Below are 18127 nucleotides of genomic sequence, written 5' to 3'. Positions count from 1 at the left end.
ACTGAATACTAGAAAACGTTAAATATCAGTTTGTAGGCTGCAGAGATGATTCACTCAGTATTTGCTGGGCAAGAATGAGTACCTGAGTTGGATCACCAGAACCCAAGCATGGTGGCATACACTTGTATGCCTAGTAATACACTTGTAATCCTAGTGCCAGGAGGCAAACACAGAAGGATCTTGATGCTTTATGGCCAGCCAGCCTAGCCTACTTGATGTCCAGGCCAACTTGTATGTGTCTCAAAACAAGTTGGATGGTGTTTTAGTTAGGGTTTCCATTGCTGTGAAGAGACACCATGACCAAGGCAACTCTTATAAAGGAAAACATTTAATTGGGGCTGGCTTACAGGTTCAGAGGTTCAGTCCATTATCATCATGGTGGGAAGCCTGGCAGTGTGCAGGCAGACACGGTGCAGGAGGAGCCGAGAATTCTACATCTTGATCCAACTGCAGCCAGGAGACACTGTCTCATAGGCAGCTAGGAGGAGGGCCTCAAAGCCCACCCCCACAGTGACACACTTCCTCCAACAAGGCCACACCTTCTAATAGTGCTATTCCCTGGGCCAAGCCTTTTCAAGTCACCACAGATAGCTTCTGAGGAATGACACCTGAGGGTGACCTCTGGCCTCTCCACATATGCACATGTACTCTACATATGCAAGTGAACACGTACACAAGAGCTCAGTTCACTTGTCAACTGCCCTCACAACACAATCCTACTGCAGTGCAGCTCATTCCTCCAGATTTGTCTTTACACATACACATACCTCACCGCTATCTTTCCACCACACACGGTTTTACATAAAGTCTTTTATGCAACACAAGGGCCAACAATATACCAGGGGTACCGGCTTCTGCAGCACACACGCTGACACACACACTGAAACTGGGGCAGTATGGAGAAGTTTAGCATGCCTCTTGTGCAAGGATGGCACAGAGATTCATGATGAATTCCATTTTTTGAGACTCCCTGGTACATTGACCAACGGATCCCTGATGCAGCCCACTGTTTCTGATCCCCCAGAGGAAGTGCTCTTGGCTGTGACTGTAGCCCCGCTGCCTCATTCCTTTCTGTGTCACTCCTGGATATGGAAGGATAAAGGGAGTAAGACCCAGACCTTAGGTCATGAGTATCTTGCCAGCCATCTTTCCCTTTATCCCTGCCAGGACCATGCACTCTTTTCTGCTCCTTTCCCCTCGCTCACTCTCATCCCCACTGAAGATCTTTGGATTGGTGGAAACAGAAGCCAACCAAGGTGGGTGGTGGCCCAGTTTCTATAACCTTCACTTTTTAAAGTTTGTTTTTTGTAAAAATAAAATAAAATTAAGCAAAAGCGTACTAGAGTGTCTGATGTGACCCCATCCTTGTCTTTAGACACAGGACTCCTCTCTTTGGACAGACAATCCCTACATCAGTGCAGACCAGACAGTGCCTGGGCTTATCTCCCGTATGTTATTACAAGTTATGTGACCATGGGCATCCATGTACCATTTTATAGGACAGAGTTCCAGACGTGATGGCTCACTTCAACATTTGGTCCTCATCCTAACCGTCTCTGTGTGGAACACTCAATATGGACTACCCTGGACACCATTTGGGAATTCCTAGGTGGGCTTCTTGGAGGATTTTCCTTCTTATCTCTGCCCCTGGGTAATGGGGCTTTCTCCAGGTTTGGCCATCCTATTCCAGAGACCTTTTTGCTTTCAGGAAGACAGTGACATTTGGCCACTAATATTGAATAGGTAGGTGGGTGTGGGTGTGTGTGCGCGCGCGCGCGCGCGCACTAGCATGCACACACATGCTAGGAAATGAAGGAGGAAGATTCAGGAGAGGAGGGGAAAAGGATGTGGCTTGCCCCTCTTCCAGCGGATCTTGAATTCTGCATCCTCAAGAGCCCTCAAAGAAGCTGAAAGCTAGCAGTATAGTCTGCCTCTAGCAAGGATATTTTTAGCTCAAGAACATCTATTTATAGCCCTGGCAGCCCCTAGGAGTCAATAAAACCAAGGACTGGAAAAAGCTGATGGTTGTCTCAAGTAGGCCCGGTACTCCCTCCACCCTCAGCGTGCACGAGCACCTGCAATTGCAGAAGATGAGTGACAGCATTTCTCCTAGGAGGCCAGCTGAAAGCATTGGCTTTGGGACCCTGGAGGCAATGAAGGACAGACACCACATGGAAGTGAAGGAGGTGCCATTTACCAACGCACCAAGACTTCTAGAGGTCATCTCAGTTGACCACTGAACAGGAGTGAACTGTGCTGGGCAGGCCCAGTGTTCAACTCCTATGCTGTCATACCCAGGTACATAGCCTCTGCAGAAGACCTGACTCCAGCTTGCAACTCCCTCCCCAGCCCTAAGCTGTTGGAGACATGGTATAACACATAGCCAAGATAGCCTCAAGACTAGCCTCAGACAAAGGGTAGACAGCTGGCAATGCGGAAGATAAATGGATAGAATAGATAGATACATGATGGATAAAAGGACAATCAATGAGAGGATCAATGGGAGGATCAGTGGATGGATGGATTGATGGATGGGTGGGTGGAGTGGAGAGATGAATGGGTGGACATATGGACAGAGAGATGGCTGGGTAGATAAGAGGTGTCTGGATGGCTAAGAGAGGGATGGTGAAAGTATGCATGGGTAAATGCTGCTCTATTTCAATGGAGCTCTTCTGTCTTATATTGAAGCTGTGTGTTCAGCCATGCACTGCGGTGCAAATCTGTAATCCCAGCACTCAGCTAAGGCTAGAAGATTGCTTGGAGTTGAAGGCCAACCTGAGCTACATGAAATAGTGTTTAAAAACAATCAAATAGGGGCCAGGCAGATGGGTTTAGCAAGTTAGGGCACTGCTGTCAAACCTAATGATCCTGGTTCAACATCTGGGACCCACAAGGTGGAAGGAAAGAATCAACTCTTTTTTTTTTTTAAATTAAAAAGTTTATTTGTTTTTATGTATGTTAGTACACTGCCATTGTCTTCAGACACACCAGAAGAGGGCATCAGATCACATTAGAGATGGTCGTGAGCCACTATGTGGTTGCTGGGATTTGAACTCAGGACCTCTGGAAGAGCAGTCAGTGTTAACCGCTGAGCCATCTCTCCAGCCCAAGAATCAACTCCTGTAGGCTGTCTTCTGAGTCCCAGGTGGAAATTGTGTCATGGACACAAATATGTAGGTCACACATAAATAAATGTGAAAAAACAAGCAAATGAAAATAATAATGATGAAGGTGTATGTGCCTCTTCCCATTCTACTTTGGGCTATAGGCAGACACTTGCCTTAAACATAGAGCACATCCAGTGAATGCCCTTTGACTAAGCCAACATTAGCAATTCCAGAGCTGCAAACCACCATAGAGCCCAGTTTCTCTCCCAGGCCCAGAGAGAGGAGCAATTTTGTCCAGTATTCCTCAGCAGGTCAAGGGCAAAGTGCAGTGAAGAATGCTGCCCATTTTGCTCTCTTGTCAGTCCTTGTAAAACCCTGTGAAAAAAATCTCTGAAGATATCCTAGGGGACTGTCCTCAGTGTTATGTGACCTGTGAGGCCCTGGGTGAATTTGTCAAAGCACTTCACTGTTCAGCATCGGAGGAACTTGCGAAGCAGTGTGGGAGGTCAGTTTGCAGCATCATTTAGCTTCTAAAGGCTGAGTGGTTGGGAGACTCTGAGCCATGGAGAGGTAAGGGGCATTGCAGAGGGTCACCAGACAGGAGAAAGGATGGAAGATACACAGTTGGGAGCCATGGAGATTCTGGAAGCCTCTATCCAGACAGGTACACTGGAGATGGATGGAGCCTTGTCACTGGACTTGTGGTTACTTTGTGGGTTCTACTTTCTTCTACCCTTCTCCACCCATACTCCACCCCTTTAACACCCTAACACTAGGTAGGAGAGGAAAAAGGACAGGTGGGAAAGGTCATGATGTTACATTAAACTACTTCCTGCTGATTAGGGACAACTTTGATCTTTGCTGTCAGGATATCTGATTTCTTCTCTGAGCACAACTACTTAACAAATCCAACAGCAACTAACCACCAATCCATCACCACTAACCCACACCTCCTCTCAGGGCCCTATACACCCTCTGAAAAGTCCCCAGAAGGCTAAACATCACACAATCACAGAAACTATCTGCCAATGGCAAAAATCATGTCCCTGCTAGAGCATGTGGCCAATCTTAGTCAGCTGCTGTGGACAATCTGAAGCAGCCCCGTATCCCACATCTGGGATTAAAACACATTCCCATAATATGTCTGCATTTTCCACCAAAGAAACCAAAATTATCACTACAGGACTTACCTGGCTCTGAAGGTCAAGTAGGGTAGAGAAAGGGGACTCGTGAGAAAGGGGACTCGTCTCAGGGTGGTGGCAGGGGTTTGGAAGCAATCTCTCCAGAGAAATCGAATCCTATATAGAGGACGTCAAAGTTAGGCTAGGAAGGCAGATATCGGCTCCAGGCCCATTCTGGGTCCCTGAGCACTGGTCTCTAGATGTAAGGTGCTTCCTGGGAATAGAAGCCAGCACCTTGAAATGAAGGTATCTTTATGAAAGGATCGGGCTCCCCAGCCCCTGCGGATCAGAAAGAGAGCCAGTCTTGACCAAAGAAGAAAGAGGAGGCTACCTGGGACAATTTCCAAAACTGTCCTGAAGAGTTGGGGTGCATAAACTTGCTCTCTCTTCTGCTACCCCCTGTCCCAGGCCACAGAGAAGGATGCTGCAAGGGCAGGCTTGTTGCCAAAGTTCAGGCAGATGTGAGCTCCCTCCAGCCTTTCCAAGTGGAACAAGGCTTGCCTGGCTTTAGCTTCTGCCAATGGACCGCTTCCCTCTCCAGAAGCCCCTGTGGTGGAGGTGATGGCAGAAAGGGGGAAGATTTGAGACAGAAAACTTGGGAGACTTTCCCTAAGTAGAAGAATGTTAAGGACACTGCAGGTTGACCTAGAGACATGTCCCTACATATTTGCAAACATCAAACCGGAAACTAGAGCAACTAGCCGAGGGAAGTGCTGGCAGGCAAAGCTGAAGTTTCCTCTTACCCTTTTCTCACCAGGAATCACACTGAGGTATGGGGTCAGTGGCACCATTGGCATCTGTGGAGGAAGCGACTCAGGCTGATGCAATTAGTAGGCATGACTATAAATAGCCAAAGAGAGCTTTAAATAGAAGGGGTGGAATGAGTCCCCAAAAGGCTGGTGAGGGGTAGATTGAACCTGAGTGCCTGATTCCAGAGGGGGCAACAAAATCATTTCTGGGTTCTCAGTCTGCCACTGCCCCACAGTCCAACCAGTCTGTACGCAGAATGTTTCTGGGAAGAGGGTAATGTCAGAGACTCTGCCCATTCACTCTAGGGTGGTAACTCACACCACCATACTGGAGCTAGGGAGGGTCAGGGAGACGGGAACCTGTGTCCTTCAAAGCACGTTTTCCACGGCAGCTCCTGTTCTTGGGCTCCAGATTCTTCCTGGTAGCAACCCCTCCCCCTGAAGACTAAAGAACGAAGGAGAAAGGCGATAGACTACCCTACCTTTCTGTCCTTTTCTAGTCAGGTCATTGAATTTGACTCCTCCTACACCTCATAGACACACCCAGAAAGGCCTAGATGAATTGACACTCCACTTGCCCTGAGTCTGGCCAGTAAATGGTTCTCCCTGAATGCCTTGATCTTCTCCCTCAGCACCTTCTCCAGGTTAAAGGTGGATCCGAGACAGGAGTCTGGGTGAGACAGCTCACATGTCCAAGAAAACACTGCATCTAATGGGAAGCCTGACCAAAAACTTTAGGATCCAGATGCCAGCCCTCCTTGCACAGACTCCCCCACTCCTCTTGTCCACCCACCTAACTATTGTACACCTAGGCCCCAAGAACCAGCACACACCCAGCATCGAGTAGCCACAGTAGGCTGAGTCCTGGAAGTTAAAGAGAGAACTCTACAGCCAATCAGTAGCTTCACTCTATGTTCCCACTGATATACACTTCCTGGATTCCCCACCCAACTACCCAGCTCTTTGCTCTCTGCTGATGGTCACTTGTGAGGAGAGAAAGCTGGGGCTGGTAAGACATAAGTCCCGGCTAACCTGAATCACAGGATTTTGGTTGGTTGGACCAAGTGGGAAAAGGAGGGGACGATTGGCCTCCACCCTTCCCTTGGCCAGTGACTAGTGGCAGCACCTCTCCCTAGCTTCTGCATCCTGGTATGGATAGAGCTAGGGTCAGGTGCGTGCTGCTGTACTAGTGGGAGTGGACAAAACCTTGATGAACATCGGGGGTAATTGGTTGGTGCACAACAGAGAACACAGCGAGTACTCTGGGCCTCCCAAATGCTGGGATTAAAGGCGTGAGCCACCACCGCCAGGCTTAGAATTCTAGTCTGGGTAAGGCGAGTGCCTCCCATTCTCCGCAGGGCCCTCCTTCTAAGCACTGCAGGGGAGCTTTACCAGAGCTCCGGCAGCCCAGAGACAGGAGCACTAGTACCGTGAGCATCTGCTCACTCTGAGATCTGTACCCAACGCAGCTCGAGATCTTTACACTGGGTGGTCAAATGGTTGCCTGAGTCTCTCTTGGCACAACCGGGGTGAATAGGATTGCGTTGTGCACCGAGTGAGACCTGTCACTCAGCTCCGGACTCCAACCTGGGGCGGCAGCTGGGAAGGTTGAGAGCAGCCCACTAGTGCCACCTGCTGCCCGCGCCTGAGCGGACAAGGGCAATCCGTGAATGATAGCCTTTCTACTCGGTGTTTCCCATTGATCTGGTTCTTCTCAAGCTGAAAGAAGGATTTGACCCAGACTGAGGTCTCCAGCCCTGTCGCCTTCCCACCTTCCCTCTGAGGCCCTCCCCTTGGCCTGTCTGCAGTTATAACTGTGCACCTGCACCTGCTGTTGGCTTTCTGGCGTCCCTCAGAAAGGTCAGCCACACCCATGGTTTCAACCGTCAATTGACCCGATTGTTCCTTCAACCAGATTTTTTCCTGTACTTTCAGACCTGGAAATGCCAGGTTCACCTGGATGGTTTTACCACCGTCCCTCTATTTGCCCAGCCACTCCGCCTAGTCTATCTACAATACCTCCCAGAGGCATCTGTCTTTTTTGGCCTGCCTCCAGCCTGTGCATGCACCAGGCTGGCAACCCTACCAAGCTGCTGCCAGGTTCAAGGCTTCATTTAAACCCCTCTATGTTGAGTGAGCAAACATTCAAGTCTTGGGGTGGGAGTCAGTTCTAGCCATCATATCCCATAGAGCCTGCCTGATATTAGAGTTTCTCTTTAAGGTACTATGTGTTTCCTGGAGCTTCTGTAACAATCCTCAGGAACAGCGTGGTTTAAGCAACTGGCGTTTCTCTCTGAATGCTGACTAGAAGATGCAAATCAATTGTTGCCAAGTGGATGAAGGAGTGGGCTCCTTCTCAGTGATGAAAAAGAAAACCCAGCCTGGGCCTCATCCTTAGCTGCAATGGGCTCCTAGAACCCTTTATTAGATCACCAATCATTTTGGATCAGCATCCCCACATATTTCAAAGTGACCTCATTTAAGTTATATGGATAAGGACATACATTCACTAATATCACATTCTAAGATCCAGGGTATTAGACTCAAATATGAATCTAGAGGGATACAACCCAACCAATAAAAAGCATCAGAGGTTGGCAGCACACACATTCTGGGGCTATGGTCATGAAAGCCACTTGGACCTCTTGAACTGCCGCTAACCCTATGGAAGCCATAGGCAGGAAAGTGGTTGATTAGGGATCATGAGACCCAGTGGATTCCCATCCCCTCCGTTCCAGAGAATATCTGTAAATGTAGGTCTCTTGGGCCCAACCCAGAACTTCAGGATGAGACCTAAGGGAAAAGGCTCAGGGACATGTCCCCAGAGATCCCCAGAGAGATCTCATGTCTGATAGTATTCATCCATTGGTTGGGAGGAACAAGAGTGAGCTCCAGTTGGTCAGCACAGAGAAGGGCAGAAGAGTCTTCTGGCTTCCTCCAAGCCTTTTTCCTGCTCTCATGTTAGTGAGTCACCTCCCAGAAGTGGTTTGAATACCAGATAATCAGGCTTGCTGAGGCACAAGCTATGCCTGGCTCAACACTACTTGAAAACCCATAACTGAAATGCTGAGTGTGGCCCTTGCCCATCCATCCTCGTGACAGTTGATCTTTGTTGTCAATTTGATTGCATCTAGAGTTAACTAGGAGATATGCCCCTGGGTAAGTCAGTGAGGGTATTTCCTGGAAGTATTAACTAAGGTAGGGAGGTCCTATCCTAAAGTAGATGGAATCTCTAGCAGTGGCCCAAATATAAAGATGGCTGAGAGGAATACAGTGTTGCTTTTCCTGCCTGCCTTTGCTCCTTGCTAAAAAGTGCATCTATTATGTTGTTGTTGTTGTTGCTGCTGCTGCTGCTGCCACCGCCGCCAGCATTCTTTGCAAATATCAGAGCCCAGTTTCTTTGCCCTTCCAATGATGGTTGAAAGCTCTCCAGGAATCCTTCATGCCTTCAGCCCTGTGGACTGAGCATCTACAGGGGTCTTAGTCTGGCCACTATTGGACTACTGAGTCTGGTTTATATAAGCTAATCAAATAAATCCCCTTTGTAATACATATTTATTCCATCAGTTCTAATGAATAGAGCCCCTAAGGCCCCGCATTGCATGAAGACAGAGGCAGAGGTTGAGCTATGTGTGTGCAGCAGAAGATCACCAGGAGACAGTGGAGCTGGGAAGAGGCCATAGGGTCCTTCCCTGAGACCCGTAGCTCATTGATCTCATGCTTCTGGCCTCCAATAATCCTCTTGAGAGAGAATCCACTTCTATTGTTTGAAGTCAACAAGTTTGTGGTCATTGCTAGGACATCCCTAAGAAAACTCACAGTCTCCTACCAATCACTTCAGGGTCTCTCCAACCCAGCATAAACGCAGAAGTGACCGCCTCTGAAGTTGAACTGTAGTGAGCCTCTGGGAACAGAGCACCTGATGCGTGTCATGCTTTTCAGGGGCCTACTTCGTCTTCTGATGACTTCAGGCCTAAGTTAAATGGACATGCTGCCTTTCAGGAAACTGTGAGATCGTGACTAGCTGCTGTCTCATTTGGACTTTGACTGGCAGGAACTGTAATGAACCTGATAAGAGCTCCCTGCAGATGCCAGGCAAGCTCAAAGTGAACAGGACCGGGTACAGCCCAGGATGCAGGCCTCTGCTTCCAGGATCCTAGGCAGCACAACACACACACCGTGTGGAGCCTGGGAGCAACCTCCCACTGTGCCACCTTGGCTAGGCATCTTGGCTGCACCTACCTGGAGTACAGTGCCAGACTGCCCCACAGGCTGCTTGTGAGTTCACAAGCTCTTGGTGAGTTCCTGGAAATGATCCACACTCATGAGAATCCCCCACCCGGAGCTCTGGCTACCCCAGGAGCAGAGCACCATGCCCGGTGAGCCACAAAAGGGGCGTCTGTGCTCTCTAGAGGGTGACACAGGAGACTCTAAAGACATTTTAGCCTTTCTCTGCCACTGGGTGGAGAACTTGCTATCCAGCCTGTAACCACCTCAACTGTCCTCTTGGGCCTGAAGAGAGCTCCCCTGAAAAGCAGAATGGCTTAAGAAGATGAGAGCATGGTTGGGGAGCACAGCTGCCTGCCTGAGTGGCCTTAGATAAGTCTCTATCCCTGGAGAATGCAATGGAGATACAGGATGAGCTGCAAAGGGTGGGTAGGTGGATGGAACACATCTGAGGTGCAGGGCTTGGGGGAGGGGAGGTCAGATTACTGAAGCCCACAGAGGTCTGACTCTCCACGACTCTTCCCCAAAACAAATCCCTAGACTTATAGGAGACGAAGTAAATATTGTCCTTTCACGGATGATGAGGAGAGAGAGGGGCCCTCTCTCCTGTCCAGCAGGCACTAGAAGCTGTGGGTGCCCTCTGGCTTCACTTAGGATAGTCCTAAGTGCAGAGGCAGCTCCTGAGGTGAGAGGGAGCCATTGTTCCCAGTCTCCAAAGGCACTAGAGTTTGTGTCACACGGATCACCCTATGCTGAGCCCCCATCCAGGAAGTGGGCAGCAAAGAAGAGCAAGATACTTGCCACCTCACACTGGCTGTGCCTTTGGCTGGGGGTGAGGCAGGGCAGCAAGAGAACTCTAGGGAAAGGAAGACCCAAGTTGTGAGAGGAGAGGGCCCAGCAAACTCATGTGTCTCTAAAGCAGTCTAACTGGGGTGTATCATTATCCTCTGAAAACCTGACCAGTTAAGTGATATCCTGAAGACCTCAGCCTTCTACTCCATAAGGGGACAGATTCTGGGATAGGGGTGAGGGTCCCATAGGTTCTGACTTGAGGGCTGCCTAGTCTGGGGTGGAGACTAGCCCCCTAGATAGCTGGGGGGTATACCCTTACTTCATGACCCAGAAACCCCTCAAAATTAGGCAGAAGGAAGGGACATGATAACAAAGATGAGATCTAGGATCCATGTCTCATTCCCCAAAGCTTCTGTCACAATGTGCCACAACCAAGTGGTTTAGAAGGGCAGGCATGTGTTGTCTTAGTTCTGAAGGCTTGAAGTCCTGTTTTCAGTAGCCTCAGGACTGACTCCTCCCTAGGGCTGTGAGGACCACCTGCACTGGGCTCCTCTATGCCTTTTGGGTGGCTGTGTTATCATAGCCTTTCCTCAGTGAATTTCTGTCTGAATTTTCCCTTTATGTAAGGACATGATCCACCGGATCAGGCTCCTCCACAGTGACCTCACCTTCAGTGATGATAGCTCTAATGCCTGTTTCATATATGGTCGTGTGCTGAGGGACTGGGCATCAGGGGTTTACAATGTCTTTTTCCCCCTCTGTTGACATGCTTCAATCTTCAACAACCAGCATTCTCTGCCCCCTATAAGCAATAGTTTTATTCTCCAGTGTGCCCATTACTTTCTGACATGTATATTCCCTGTTTTTTAGTCAATTAGTAAGTACCCTTGCCAGCCAACTGTTCTTCTAAGGAAGGTTTATGTGTATTTTTCCATTTTTGTTTTCCAAGCACCTTATAAATGCCTAGAGCATGGTTGACACTCTGCACTTGTTAATAGATGGATGGGCAGATGCAAAGAAGGCAGGGCTACATGGGAAGCTCTCTGATCTCTACTTTCTTGGTAAAATAGTATAGCAAAACTAAAACTTCATCTCCAGAGAAACCCAGAGGTTGTTATCATTCTCTCAATTTGAACAGATATGGAGAAGGGGCTTCTAGTATTGCAATTTTATTCCTGTGTTCCATTCCTGCACAGGACAAGGAGTGTCACTAATAAACTGGATTGTTATAAGTTGGAAGACATAAATGATTCCAGTTGCAGCTATTTCTCCAGAAGTGGGGACCACACTGGCACATCAATGGTATTAACCCAGCAATCCACCAATGTATCAATGAGCTTTAAGTCACTATAATAAAATATTGGGTTCAAGCTAACTTTGTAGAATAAGGAGGCTTATTTAGACACTCCCCCCCCCAAAAAAAAGTTGGGCAGTGGTGGTGCACACTTTTAATCCTAGCACTTGGAATACAGAGGCGGGCAGATTTCTGAGTTCGAGGCCAGTCTGGTCTACAGAGTGAGTTCCAGGACAGCCAGGGCTACACAGAGAAATCCTGTCTCGAAAAACAAACAAACAAACAAAAAAGAGGCTTATTTAGCTCATTTTTGTGCAAAGAACATGGTGCAGGCTCTGATATGGTTCCCTCTCTTGGCTATAGCACTTCACAGTATACAGCAATGGTGGGAACATGTGTAGGAACAAGTGATTGAGTCCCAAACCCAATGGCAGAGATCCCAGGGAAGAGCCAGCTCTGCTTCTTTTATAACAATTGCTTTTGAACAACCACAAAATTACCTTAATATTTTTCAGAGTAGGTCCAAAGGACCACCCACTTCACCAAATGGCTCTTAAAGGTTCTGACACCTCCCTTACCACCCTGAGAACTAATTTTCTAACATTTCCACATCACCCCAATAAACAGAGAATGCCAGAAAATAGCATGCTGTCTCTTGGAAGGATGAGCCTATCTCTACTATCTTGCCTCAAAAAGTAAACCAGCTCAAATGTGGTTCCCCTCAAGTTAAGTCCACGTAGACGAGTCCCAGCATGTTCAAGGTGTCACAGCATTCCACTACATAGACAGTGTTCCGTGGGTAGACCCTGGAGCTGAGGTGCTAGTGAAAGGCTAGATGCCAAAATAACATATATCCTTGCCAAAGGGCTCTACCCTGTCTTAGTCACTGTTCTATTGCTGTGAAGAGACACCACGACCAAGGCAGCTCATAAAAAAGAAAGCATTTAATTGGGAACTTGTTGCAGTATTAAGTTTAGTTTATAACTAAACTAGTTATAAGTTTGTAAGTTTAGTTCATTATCATCCTGTCAGGGAGTATGGAGACATGCAGGCAGATGCTGGAGCAGTTGCTGTGAGCTATATCCTGATTTTTAGGCAAAGAGAAGGAGACAAGGACTGGCATGGGCTTTTGAAACATCAAAGTCCACTACCAATGACATACCTACTTCAATACAGTCATACCTATTCCAACAAAGCCACATTTCCTAGTCCTTCTAATCTGTTCAAAGAGTTCTACTCTAAATATTCAAATATATGGGACTATTAAGGGTCATTATTATCCAAACCACCACATACCCCAAGAAAGTTTAATAACTAAAACATTGGTGACATTTGAAGGCTCCTGTAGTTTGGGAATGCCAAGACATCAGCTCTAACCAGGTGAGGTGGCTCATGGCCATAAAGCTTAAGGCACTGTTGCTGAGATATTGGGGTCAGCTCAGGCTATGAAATGAATTTCAGGTCAGCCTGGCTACAGAGTGAGACCCTGTCTCAAACACACAATGTTTTCTGGATGTGATAGAGTCATTGTAATTATGAACGTTCGGCACTAGATCAAGCCAGTGAACATTCCAGAATGGACAGGAGAGGGGTTCACGGGGTTCTATCCCTCGCCAAGGAGCAACTGGCAATTGATAACTGCTGGAGAAGGAAAAATCATTTTTTCTTTTGAGAGTATGGCTGCTGGTAGATTGCCCATGCTCCAGTGAATGGGCACACGCTTGCATGTACCCAGCACTCAGTGTTTTGTTTTGTTTTGTTTTTTAAAGAAGAAAACACAAGGGCTGGAGAGATGGCTTAGTGGTTAAGAGCACTGACTGCTTTTCCAGAGGCCCTGAGTTCAATTCCCAGCAACCACATGGTGGCTCACAGCCATCTGTAATGGGATCTGATGCCCTCTTCTGGTGTGTCTGAAGACAGCAACAGTGTACTAAAATAAAATAAAATAAAATAAATCTGGCTAAAGCAAAGTGGTTATGGGGTGGGGAAGTCATCCAGTATGACTGGGCATCCATGGGAATAGAAACAGAGGAGAGCACAGGCCTGATTTTCTCCTCCTGATATAGTCTTGACTTGGTGACTTTTCCCTCTCCAGATCTTTCATTATTCAGTTTCATTTCAGGTATTATTTTGTGACAAAACTGCCACCCCACCCACTTCCAGTGCCTGACAGTTCATGCTATAAAAAAAAGAATGGATTGGACATTTCCCAGCATCCTGGAATGGTTCTTTGTGGGAAGGTGAATCCCATTTCAAGTATATGACAGCTGTATTACAGCAGGCAGTTGGCCTGAAGGTGTTATCTGGCTGGTGCCTGCTGTTCATGACACTCTATTAAAGACACTAGTGAGTTAGGTTGTTGTGATCCTTCCTCTCAACTGTGTGCTCCTGCAAGCATCTCAGTGAAGAGAATGGAGAGGCATTTCAATAGTATTTAATGGTCAGGCTCTGGAAAGAGCAGACAATAGGAGAGATACCCTGGATCATGAAGAGACTTAGTCGCTGGAGAGAAGTATCCTGGATAATAGAGGCTCACCCAGAAGCCAGCGGGTACAGCTCATAGAGGAAGGGAACAGATGGGGACTCAAGGGGACAATCATGTGCACTGGAGTGGGCAGCTGGGATGCAAATGAACAGCCAGCAAAGTGAGGGGACACAAAAGAGGCAGTGTGGTCAGAACAGTTCTGGCAGAGGCACTAGGCGTGGGCAAAAGATGATAACAGTGTGAAGGTGGACATCAGGAGGGATGTAAGCAGCAAGGGGTGAGGCATTGCAGAGGAAAGGAACACATCCTGCAGGGCAGAGGAACTTCAATGTTCCAGCCTGGGGGTTCTGGTCTGGGATACTGGGGTCAGGGATACTCAGGTTCCAGGAACTTCAGACTCCCCCGGGTCTGTGCATTCCACAGGTTTAGGCACGCCGGTGGTAAGGTTCACTCCTGGGGTCAGAGCACTCTAGAGTCCTGGCACTAGAGGTGTGCAACACCGGCGTCACTCTAGAGACACTGGGGAAACTTCAGGATCCAGGGCACTGCGTTATTACAGGCAGTTTGCAAGTCCGAGGCACTCTGGAGTTCCGGGCGTCTGTCTGGGTTTCTGGAGCGCTCTGAAGTTATTCGCACTCTGGTGATCCAGAAACTCTGGACGGTCTTCAGGTACAGGATGCTCCTGGGTCCCGAAGCCCCGAGGTTCGCGATGAGGATAGGTCCTGGCACTCCAGAACAGGTACTCGGGACATCGCCGCAGGGGCCGCTGGGACTACGCGTCCCAGCAAGCCGTGCGCGCGTCACTTCCGGCAGCGGGCGGGAGCCACCGAGTGTTTACTTCCGGCCGCCGGCGGGGCTGAGGCCGAGCGAGGCGCGGGCTCCGCGCAGCCATGGACTGGCTCATGGGGTGAGTGGCGGCGGACGGCGTAGCGCGGCGCTGCGCGGGGCGGCGGCGAACGTAGGGAGCGTAGGGCGGCGGGCGGCGGGTTCCAGGAGGGGCCGGGGCACGGGAGGACGGCCAGCCGCTGCGGGGTGCCGGGAGGCCGGGCAGGCGGCCGGCCGGCCGGCCGGCGGGAGAGAGGCCCGGTCCCGGAGGCGCTGTCCCGAGAGGCCGCGGTCCCTCGCTGCGAATCGACGGGCCGCGAGTCGGGCACCTGGCACGGTCGGTCGTCGGTCTTCGTGGGGCCTGGGAAAGTTCTTCCGCCCAAGTGACTTTCTTCCAATTTACTTTTGAGGAGAGTGAGAGGCGGGCGCTCCTAGCCGCGCGCGCTCTCCCGGCGGCTCGGTTCTGGACCCTGTGGCGGTGCCCGCGGCCCTGCTGTGGGGTCCGTATAATCCTGCTGGACCTCAGAGAGAGCCGGCCTTCGCATTCGGCAGTGCGAGAGCTGCATGGGACTCTGGAGATCGAAGCGGGGAAGGCGGAGGAAAGTGTAGTGGTGGCACTGTCAGGACGTCTGAGGCTGTTTGACCTCCCAGTGCTGCAACCTAGGGAGCCGGCGGACTAAGGGAGCAGCCCCAGGGATAATCAAGAGACTAAGGGAGGCCGAGAGCCACATAGTGCCACTCAGGGCGTTAAGTGTGGGTGACACAGGGGACTAGGCGGAGGCCCATCTTGTTTCTTCAAGAGGCAGCCCTGTCGCTGGCTCCCCTCTGCTTCCTAGCTGTGTGGTCCTCTCTAGACTTGTTTTAATGGATCGGCTGTCAGATGGAAGCTGTGAAATCTGCAGTACAGGTTTACTGAAGGGTTAACTGAGGTAAGGGCCAGCACATGTTTTGCATACGGTAAGCTTGGCAGATGTTATGCCCTGGTCTTTTACAAGGTCTCTGAAGCCCAGGGGTTTTAAACATAGGACACATATTTGTAACCAGCCTATTCCAGATCATTCTTCCTTTGTGCACTTGTGGAGAGGGCCAGCACTTATGACTTGGCCTACCTGCAAATATGGTTTCACTGCAAGTGAACTGGATCTGTCAGCTTGGTGACTGAGGAAGTTGACCACTGCTGTATGTGTAATTTTTCCAGGCTCATGCCCATCCAATGGCAGGTGCTTTTTTTGCCTGGAGGTTGACCAGAAGCCAGTCTTTAAACTCCTAGTCCCTCTTTCATAGTATTACTATAAAAGTAGGAAGAATGGAAGTTGCAGAGTGAGCCTTCAGAGACACCCCCCCACCCCAGATCTACTCCACTTTGTCTTCTGATCCCTGGTGAGAGTTGACAAAGTAGTCAGTAGGGGGTGAAGCCATTTTTTTGCTTTGGAGTACCCACTGTTTGCTCAGGGCTGAAACTCTCTGTAATTAACCATTTAAGTAGTTTTTCTGTCTGAAAGAGTAGGACAAATGTATCATCTTTTATTGTGTCTTGGTCTATTTCTTAATTCAGACCATTCAATATCAAGGAGGGGTTTGGAATGTTTCAAACAAACAATGTTTGTTTGTTTGCTTGCTTATGTTAAAGTAAAGGTTTTGTTAATTACTTCATGTTGGGTGAACTTAAGTATGGGTGCAAGAGTAGAGTACTCTAACAGAAATTGTTAGAGCCAACAGGGAGGTCTACAGAAGTGTAAATGGAAAGCTACATCTTTCTCTTAGCTGGGTGAGGATCATGCTGGGACTTTGAGCATCTCACAGCCTTATCTTTTGTGTTCCAGCTGCTCAAGAGGAAGGGAGGCCCTGCAGGGAAGCATGCTTTGGATAGCCAGAGCAGAATTTGGCACGTTGGGACTTGATGGTAAACCTGCTGGGACTTTTCTGGAGAATGTTGTAGGTGTGGCTCTTAGCCACCTCTTGTCCTGTAGGTTTCCTCTGCTTGGAGAAGGTTTGAGCTTGTTAAGCAGTATATATAGTCAGGCTGCCTCATTCTTTATTAGAAAGGGTTACAGTTTTTGTGTAGTGGGTCTTTGTTCTGTTCTGGACAACCAAGAGCAGGGTAACACCCAGGGAAAGCTCAGGATTTGGAAGAGAGAACCCCAACATGCCGTGGGATACTTTAGGCAACACTTGATTCTTTTCTAGGGCAAGCATTTAACCAGGAGGTCTGAGTGTAGTTTGAATTTTATCTAGCAGAAAGCACAGCCCAGAAGCACTTTGGAGTCAAAAGAATATGTTTTCTCCTCTCCCCACTGATGATAGTGAGTTGTCCCTCTGCCTGGCCACCTTTACTAAACCTCTGCCCTCTCCAGTAGTCTCTCTCCAGCCTGCTGCTGTGGCTCCCTTTCCAGGTGTACCTGACTCTTATGGAGCCTTTAGAGCTCTCCAGTGCAGGTACAAAGAGATGAAACCTGCTGTGGGCCATTTGATACACTGTATATTTGAAGGTCTACTCTTGCTCAGCTAACAGATAAAGCTAAATGGCCTCAGGCCTTTCCAGTCTGTCTGGAGCAGCCTTTAGCAGCCCTGTACTCAGAGCAGTTGAGTGTAGGTGTTTGCAGGGTTGGCATGGGGGTGAAAGGCTTTATCTTCTGGGAAAGTATTTCTGGTGACTGACACCTGACTGGGCTTGTAAGAGTCTGTAGGTTTTGTTTGAACAGCCTCATGTGGTATCATGTATATACCACTAAGTTTGCTTGTTTTAAGTATATGATTAGGTAATTTTTAATAAAATTATAGACTTGTTTCCTTGACCATGTTTTAATTTACTTTAAAGTGTATGTGTGAGTTGCTATGGGTGGAACCCAGGGCCTTAAGTATGTTGGGCAAGCCCCTTATCATGGAGCCATTTTCTTAGCTCAGTGGAACATTGCCATTACTCTTTGAAGAGCCCTCTGGTTGCTACAGATGCCCACCTCTATGAGAGGCAGCACCAGTCTGTCCCATCCCGTTATTATGTGTAAATGGAGCCGTGAGGTCTGGTGTGTGATGGATTCGGTGGTAGATGTCAGCAGTGATGTCCGTTTGTTACTCCACTGGACATTGTGAGGAGGCCTGCATATTCTGTTTCTCCCTTTACCTTTGGGTAGAGGTGGTTGTGGAAAATTTGTAGGTATGACTGATGATGCTGTAACCCAATCTTTTAAAACAGAATTGTACTACTTCCCCAGCCACTTATGCTGAGGGTAAGGCTTCTGAAGACTCCAAGGTCAGTGCTTTGAGGGCTAAGGCTGGCAGAGGAGGACAGGACAAGCACAGTGCAAGTATCAAAGATCTGAGGGAGGGAGGGAGGGAGGGAGGGAGGGAGGGATATGAAGTAGAGTATAGGGATCTTCTTAAAGGATTGTGGTACAGTAAGTGGAGAGGTACCTGCAAGAGGCCTAGAGGCACAATGAAGGTCCCATCCCTTGCAGCCAGGCTCTCCA

At 48.8% G+C, this 18127-nt stretch overlaps 1 protein-coding gene and 1 non-coding gene across 4 annotated transcripts in view; both read left to right on the top strand.

Moving 5' to 3' along the window:
- The first annotated feature begins 859 nt into the window (after positions 1–859).
- On the top strand, positions 860–963 carry LOC115062786. The gene has a single exon (XR_003842714.1). It is a non-coding gene; the product is annotated as a U6 spliceosomal RNA (small nuclear RNA).
- Positions 964–14668: 13705 nt separating this feature from the next.
- Positions 14669–18127, top strand: part of Mob2 (MOB kinase activator 2) — a 48977-nt gene continuing 45518 nt past the window's right edge. For 2 of the 3 annotated variants that reach the window (XM_029541953.1, XM_021201405.2), the window contains exon 1: positions 14669–14742. In XM_029541953.1, the coding sequence (XP_029397813.1) occupies positions 14726–14742 (17 nt within the window). In that variant the 5' untranslated portion in view covers positions 14669–14725. Of the gene's footprint in view, positions 14743–14873; positions 15590–18127 lie in introns of those variants that run through there. The other variant, XM_021201407.1, reaches the window with a different exon arrangement.

Source organism: Mus pahari, chromosome 1 (assembly GCF_900095145.1).
Source record: "Mus pahari chromosome 1, PAHARI_EIJ_v1.1, whole genome shotgun sequence".
Taxonomy (NCBI): domain Eukaryota; kingdom Metazoa; phylum Chordata; class Mammalia; order Rodentia; family Muridae; genus Mus; species Mus pahari.
Note: the sequence above shows the minus strand (reverse complement) of the source record. Positions and strands in the feature narration are given on the sequence as shown.